The sequence below is a fragment of the Coffea arabica genome, chromosome 4c (assembly GCF_036785885.1).
Source record: "Coffea arabica cultivar ET-39 chromosome 4c, Coffea Arabica ET-39 HiFi, whole genome shotgun sequence".
Lineage (NCBI taxonomy): Eukaryota > Viridiplantae > Streptophyta > Magnoliopsida > Gentianales > Rubiaceae > Coffea > Coffea arabica.
The window spans coordinates 13,338,928-13,347,326 of NC_092316.1; the positions used below are offsets into that span (position 1 = coordinate 13,338,928).

The 8,399-nt window shown below is 32.5% G+C and overlaps 1 protein-coding gene across 1 annotated transcript; it reads left to right on the forward strand.

Annotated features, from left to right (window-relative positions):
* Positions 1 to 2,129: 2,129 nt before the first annotated feature.
* LOC113739142 (uncharacterized) lies at positions 2,130 to 3,403 on the forward strand. Its single transcript, XM_027266386.2, has one exon. The coding sequence runs from the start codon at positions 2,255 to 2,257 to the stop codon at positions 3,302 to 3,304; it is 1,050 nt and encodes a 349-aa protein (XP_027122187.1). The 5' UTR covers positions 2,130 to 2,254; the 3' UTR covers positions 3,305 to 3,403.
* The last annotated feature ends 4,996 nt before the right edge of the window (positions 3,404 to 8,399 follow it).

Here is an 8,399-nt window from a genome sequence, read left to right on the forward strand (position 1 = left end):
ATTACTATTTTACTTGAAATGTTCAAATCCGGTACGAAAAAAGTTTGGTTAAATTATAATTGCCTGTGTAAGTAAAATTTTTTACTTTAATGTTTTCTATAGGTAATGAAAACCTTAGTTAAACTAATTTATCAATAAATCTCTCTAAGTAAAATTTTTTACTGTAATGTTTTCTTTAGTTGCAAATGACAAATAGCGGATACTTTTGTCATTTGCCAAATATTTTTGTACATAAGATGATAGTTATAAATGTAAATAAATGGTTTAACAAACTGATAGGTATTAATATCTTACTACTTTATAAAGATAATGTGGCATATTTTTCCTGTTATACAATTAAAAAGTTTTACTCATTGTCTTATTATAAAAAAGTATCAAAAAAGTTTTTCCCTTATCTTTGCAAATTACACAGAATTTTGCCAAATTTTAACTAAGTTCCAAATTTAGCAAACAAATAATAATCACAAAATTGCATGTGATTGCAAAGATTTTAGAGAGTTTTCTATAACAATAACAATTTTAAATGCTTTATTTAAAAATTTTAATTATACTTAACTATTTTGTAGTTTCCCGTCCACAGCACGGGACATAAATCTGTTACCCACTACTAGTGGGAATTTAGTTCTGGGAGGTTTTATTAGGCCATTGAATGGGACTGTGTAATTTCCTTGGTGGGGAAGATAGTAAGTTAATGGCAATTATTGAATTTTTTGTTTCTGGTTCAAATAGAAACTTTTACAAAGGGGAAATAGCAAAAAAGAGGGTTTTAGAGTCAAATTAAAAAAATCTCATAATCACATGAGAAATAATTAAACTCATAAATTTGAGAACACGTGTCGTGCGCGCGCGCTTTTATTATTACTAGTTTTATTTTTAGGGTTAAAGGGAAAATATAAAAAGTGACAACAAATGTTTACGCCAAACCCTCTTCTCACTTTATGTACATTTACACACACATATATATATATATATATATATATATATAGTATAAATCGATGTCAATGAAATTATATTGAGGAGTTGAATAAAAATTACATTTAACTTTATAGGTGAAATAGAAATAATTAAATCTTAAAGGGTGTAGCTGATAATAAAGTGAAATTTTTGGAGTGCAGAATGACCATCAATCCATCAAAAAGAGAATGAATGAATGATGCCTATTAATTTGCCTTGATGAAAACGAAAAAGAAAAATATCTCTCTTTCTAGAACGAAACAGAAAATGTCTTTCCCAAGTGTGTGAGCCAACAAGCAGACACGTGTGAACCAACGTTATTATACCCAAGCGGCAAAGCCCTTTCCTTACGTATGAACCAAGCAAAGAACCACTGTTCACACAAATCTCAACAACATCGAACAACAAACTCTACCCTACACCTTCACTTACCCAATCATTACCTCCCCAAAGCGCGTAAGTTTCTGCCCCTCTTCTCCGGTATTTCTCAGCTTTCATTTTGAAAAGAACTAATCCCACTATCCTCCCCTAAAGGTTTTGTCAATTTTCATTTTACAATTCTACCCCTCGAGATATATAATTTTTCGCAAGAATTTATAGGAAATAAATACATCATTTGAGCATGTTTTTATACAATGTAAATGGGAGGCCAAAACAATAACCATTTGGGAAAATTAAAGTTAACAACAGTCGCAGTTATTCCAAAAACATGATGGATAATTTACCGTCTACATGCACTTTCAAGCAAGACAACACCACCAGCAACAATTAATTCGCATTACGACGAGCTTTTATTAACAATTGATGTATACATTGAGAAAATATTTTATAAACTGTCTATCAACAAAAGACGTACTCGCATTACATACTTAGTGGTAATACGAAATACCAGCCAGTGGCATTAGATTGAAAATTCATAAAGTACATTGATTTTTATTATCATTTGTCAACCGAAATGGATTTCCCGAATATGAGAACAATTAGCAACTTTAAAATGTAAAACGTGTACGTAAAAGTTTTTGGTAAGAAGTACAATTGACAAAAACATGAGGGGCACATTAAACTACAAAATTTGAGTAGGCCTTTTCAAGAAAGAAAGAAACCAGCAGTTTTTTACTTTTTTTATGATCAGATTTCCTCAACCACTCATCATCATCCCCTCCTATTTAGTCTCCTATTTAGTCTCCAAATATTGCTTTTCCAGTTTCATTCCTTCATTTCTAAAACCCAACACCCCTCCTTCTCTCCCTCTCAAATTCTGAACAGTTTTCCGCAGAGCCAAAAAAGAAAAAAAAAAAAAATGCAGCCCAGCCCAGTTATCTCACTTTCTCCAGCTCCCAGTTTCACTAGCTACTCTTCTAGCCGACTTGCAGAAATCGCTGCTCGAGTCGTGGAAGAATTCCGCGCCGAAAACCATGATTATGGTGGCGATGGCGAAGATTATGGTGGTGCTGATTCATTTCTTACAGATTATGAGGAAAGTTTATGCGAAAATGGGTTCCACTTTCGCGATAAACTTATGATTGACGAGGGAAAAAGTACTGATAAGAATGGTGGCGAAGATGAGGAGGACAAGGATGATGATGATGAGGAGGATGAAGAAGAATTTGAGTTTGCTGTTGTTGGCCGGGATTTCATTCCGTCCCCGACTCCGGCGGATGAAATTTTCTATAACGGACAAATCCGGCCTTGTTTTCCGCTTTTTAATCAGGATTTGTTGTTAGACGGCGCTGAGGACGAGAAAGAGGCGGTGGGTTTTACTCATCAGAAGCCTACTAAGGAAGTTCTACAGCCTTCGGCAACGGCGGCAAGGAGGTTGCCGTTGAGGAAGCTTTTTATAGAAGACAGAGACCCTCCGTCGTCGTGTTCATCCTCGGAAGCTGACGAGCTCGACGGAGTTCAGCCTGATAGTTACTGCGTGTGGAACCCGAAAATGGCGACGGCAGCGGCCGCGGCGGAGGAAGGGAGGTGCAAGAAGAGTAGTTCCACCGGTTCGTGCTCGTCTAAGCGGTGGAGGCTTCGGAACCTTCTTCATCGGAGCAATAGCGACGGGAAGGACAGTTTCGTCTTTTTATCTCACTCAGAAAGTAGAAACGCCAGGAAGAGAGAGGGAAATACGGAGAAAATTGAAAAGTTGTCAGGGGTTGCACCGGAAATTCCTAAGTCGGCTGCGGGAAAGGTTGCACCGGAAATTCCTAAGGCGGCGGCGGGAAAAGTTGCCCCGGCGAGTGCGGTGTATGTGAAGAACGACGGCGAACGGCGACGGATGTCGTTTTTGCCGTACCGGCAAGATTTGGTGGGGTTTTTCTCAAATGTGAATGGCCTGAGTCGGAATTTACATCCTTTCTGAACGGAATTGGAGTTTTGTGCGTGTTAATTTAGGTGATTAGTGGTGTGATTAGTGTGTGTGTAAATATCTGGATATAAATTTTATTCCATTTCTATTTAATTTTGCAATTTATTAAAATTCTTTGAATTTCTATCCCCCCAAAAAAGAAAAATCTTGAGTTATTCAACAAGTTGGTTACCCCAATAGGCCATTTTGGCCTACAATTAAGCTCTTTCTTTTTTCCCTCTGTTTTCCCTTTCATCATTTCTGGAATCTACAGTCCCATTTTCTATGCCAAGTTATTTATTTTCTGACTAATTATAATTTCACTCGTGACAATAATATTTTATAATGCGTGACCTACTTATAATTGCGAAAAAAATAACAATGTGAAGTGGGATGGTGAAACTGGAAGTTAAATTGTAATCTAACATTGAAGATTTATTTTAATTCGAATTTCTCTTCTAAAAACTAAAATTAGATACTCAATAATTAGCTTTTCAGTATATTTGATACCCAACTTTGAGCACCAAATTTTGGGTTTTTCTTTTTTCTCGTTTTCCAGTTTGGTTATTTTGTAGGGATATTGTGGGTCCACAGGAGAAGCGTGTCTGCGGCATTAAGAAAGGGAACTGACTGAGAATGTTTGCTGCAAGAAGTTGGAAGCATGGAACCAGACTTGGATATGAGAAACTTCCAACTGAGCTTCATTTATGACCATCTGAACAAGAAAAGCTTTGCACAGAATTTGGAATTGCTTAAATAGGTTTGGCCTTGTACGCTAACATATTTAAAGTGTTTATACATTTTTAGAAAGTATAAACAATAATAATAAAGATCATGCAATTCCTCAATAGGAAAATCCTATTCTAAATGATATATAACTTATATGATATTCCACTTTTAGAATTTTAAAAATTTTTATATTTATATGTATCACTTAAATATATCGCGATTTTCAATCGTCTTTTGTAAGTGAATTCTACTCAGTATGTCACTTGCTTGTATACAAGATTTGGTCCATACACACAATTTTCAATCACCTTTTTATTTCACATACATCACATCACAAAAAGTGCTATAGTAACTGAATCAAATAAATCATCCAAATAAATTCTTATCCAAACAAACTATTTTTTTGACTAAAAATTAAAGTGAAATTGATACGATATTCAATTGGGAGCAAAGGACTTTTATCAAGATGGATCATTGTAGTTTGTAGTCATTTCCTTTCTAGAAGGATTTTATTGATGTGGCTTTCAAGATAAGAAGATAGTTGTAATGGTAATATTCTTGTCAACATAAACGTGCATGGTGTACCTATCTTTCACATGCTTATGCAAAAAAAGGGATATTATTACTTTAAATGGTTTTTCTATGACTGAAATTGTCACTTTTATGACTGTGGCTATAATTAAAACAATTCAAGTTTTGAACAAATTGATGAACTTGATTATCTTACTAAAATATATAATTCTATTTTGGACCCCCAAAAATCCCAAAGGCATATTATATTCTCGTTCAAGAAACTATTCAAAACTGATCACAATATTGATTTTTGGAAATCATGAATATGAACAGAAATGGATAACCAAATACTTTAGTTTGTGTCCTGTCGCCTCCATATCTTTTACCGCGATTACATATTTTATCCTGACATATGTAAGGATTCTTCTATTATGTGTTTTTAAGGCACAAGATAAAAGATGAATCTAATAACGCTACTTTTTGTCTACAAAAGTTTTGGATTGTGATTTTTCATAGAAAATTTTTTTCGTTTTCTGTGAATATGTTTTTCAACTATCTTTTTACCTTACATACATCAATTTGCTACAGTACATTTTTTAATAAAAACTCCTAAAAATAGCAATTCAAACGAGCCACCATTCAAAAAAAGTAGACATAATTTAAAGAGTGGATGATAATCCAAGAAATTTTTTGTGTACCTCCCCCCCCCCCCAAGGTTTTTTTTTTTTTTTTTTTACTTTTATTCTATTATCCTAGGGCATATAATTGGAAAAATATGACTTTAAAAATATTTTGATGTTAACAAGGATGTAGTTTTGTTACTTTTCATACTTTTATACCTTCCTGACTCATGAAACAACCATGACTGATAGCAAAGCTAGACCAAGAATTCCATGATACAGCCAATGTGGGCTTTATTGACATCATTCATATGCACTTTAAAAGCTTCTAATTACACACTGTTTTTGGGATTATCTCTTAGGTACCTTGAACATTTATTCATGTAGTACTATCACAAAAAGTCAAAAGGGGAGCCAATAACATCTATTTGGCTAACTTTCTCCACTTCTCTTGAAATGGACTGATGATTACTTGGAGAATGGAACAAAAAAAGGTTATTGGTACCAAGTCAATGCACTATGGAGAGGACAAAGAAAACAGGGAACTGATCACTGACTAATTAATACACAAAAACGATCTTTAATTTGACAAAGAAAGCTATTAATGAAAGTAACTTTGATTTGTATCCCTTTCTAGAAAATAAAAATTAATGAAAGCAACTTTGATTTGTATTCCTTCTAGAAAATAAAAATCCTGGTTTTATACGTCATGATGCAGTTGAAAACGATGATTCGAGAAGGACGTTAATGAATTATGAGAAATATTTAACTCCTTTAAAGACTAACTAAAGACTAATTATTTCTCAGTTATCATGAAGAATTTACTTAATCAGTCTAAACCATTTTCAAGAAAACAAGTCGAAATGGAAGTATAAACTCCTTTTAAATCTTATATAGTCTAAATCTGTATTTCTGCTGACAACGACATAAAATTGATTGAGAATTAGGGTGCTGATTAGTATACAACCATGCCAAATATTAGAGTTAGGTTACCTAACCTATGTACATAAAACCAAATTGTAAGCGTTAAGTACTTTTAAAATTTTAAAGCTATGATTAAATTGGTTTCTTCCCCAGAGTCAAGGAAAGGTAACTCCAAAAGAGTATAATGCCATACAATTGTTGATTTGAAATATGAAAAGAAATGGAGTTAGTGACTTTTAAGGGTGTAATCCAAAGATTTAACTCAAAAAGTGAAAAAGGTGCAAGAGTTAAGGCGAAAATTGCACTCTATCTGCCGTACTTTTGCATCCCTTTCATATTCGCTACTATTTTTAACAGTTTGTCTAACGACTAACGGATGCCTTATGGATACTTGTTAAAATATATTTCAAGCGTTTGATTTTTAAAAATATAAAATTAATTAGAAAAAGTGTATAAATGTAGAAGAAAGTAGCAAATATTAGTGTATTTATGTATATGGCAGGTTAAGTGAAATGTAGCTGTGTTAAAAAGTGCCCATAGGTCACCCATTAGTTAACCCTGTATTCAAGGACTGGCCATTTTGCATAGCTGTTTTTAGATTCTGCTCTCCCGAAGTTTTAAGTTTGCATTGCTTTCATTTGGTTTCTTTTTTCCTTTGGTACCACTTGGTAATATCCTTTTTTATTTGTTTTAGCAGTTTTTTTTTTTTAATGTAACATCCAAATCTTACCTCAAGCTTTGAAGGGCCATTAGGCTTAGCCAAAAGCCCGGACCTATCCCTGAAAGTATTTTTTTTCAACCAATAAAAAAGAAAGAAAAAATAATGTTTCTTTTCATAAAAAAAAATTTCGAATTATAGTATGTTGGTTCGGAATAACTACTAGGTATGTTTAGTAGTTGTTCCCTAACCAATGAAAGAATTTCACGTGGACATATAAGTGGCCCATTCCATTTGATTTCATGTAACATGTCAAGTGAATCCCACATGTAAATTAGCAAGTAAAATTCTTGTATGTTTATGTGAAACTTTTCTTCTATTGGTCCTCGACCAATTATTAATCATGTCTAATAATTGTTCTAAACTCACATAAAATTTCTCGTTTATTTTGGTTGGCAACTCTAGTTTGTGCTATAATGGTTGGATTTTTCTCCATCCTCTTAAGTTTTAATAGTGCAAAAATTGTGGATATATTCATGATAGTGCAAAAATTCATGAGTTATTAAGCAAATACTCCCTAGAAATAATTGTGAATATATTTTTGTTTAATGATATTCATATAAGCAACTCTTGGTGACCAGAATCGAACACATTCAAATTTTTTTCACTGTTGTTATGAAATTTTGAAAGTGAAAAACAAAAAATTGTTTCATTGACTCTCTTGCCCTTGTTGGAAGCATTTATTTTCCTTTCTTATGGTGAAAATGTCTTCGGCTTTAGTTTGGTTCAAGATAATGACTTTTTTTTTCGGTTGATTTTGAGGAGGCGATAAACATATTTAAGGAATTAACGGTTAGTAGCATTTTCTCAAAAGTCCTGTTCAATTCCTTCTTAAAAAAAAGGATAGATATTTGGCATAATTTGCTATGACAAACTATTTTATTCAATAAAATACGTATTGTTTATATAGGTTGAACAGTCAAAGATTAAGGACTTATTTGGAGTTGTAGTAGCTTATTGAAAAGTACTTCTCTAATAAAATTTTTAATAAAAGCATTTATTAAGTGTTTTTAAATATACTGTTAGAGACAATAGTTCAATAAGTGTTTATTGTATTGAATAGTGTTCAATTTGAAAATTTTAAATATATTTATCTATTTATTTAGTTTATAATATAGGATAAAAATGATTAAAATTAAAATTTTATTTTTTAAAATACAAAAGTTATTTTAAAGGTATTAAATTTGAGCTTTTGGTAAAGGTGATTTGAGCTTTTGGTAAAGGTGCTTTTCACGCCAAAAACTCTACTTCTAATTTTATGGAATGATATTCATCAAACGTGTTAAAAGTATTTTTTTTTATCAAAAACATCACAATCCCAACGGGCCTAAAACTGAATACATATATATTTCATTAAGTAAATATTATCCAAAAAAGTTCATAAATACATTTTCTCTTACTAATACCTATAGCTTTCACTTTTTGTCTTGACTAAAGGAGTGGAAAAGACTAAAATCATAATGATTATTCAATTCACATTTACCAAATCCAATCCAATCGTAGTTATAATAAGTAAATGATGAGAAGAAAATGAATACACTTCTGCTTCATTTTCCAAGGTCACTGGTGGGAATGGGATTGGTGAATAGATGTGTCAGTGGGATTT

Excerpts from the sequence above, each read along its gene's own strand:
- LOC113739142 (XM_027266386.2), top strand. The coding sequence starts at position 2,255 with ATGCAGCCCAGCCCAGTTATCTCACTTTCTCCAGCTCCCAGTTTCACT.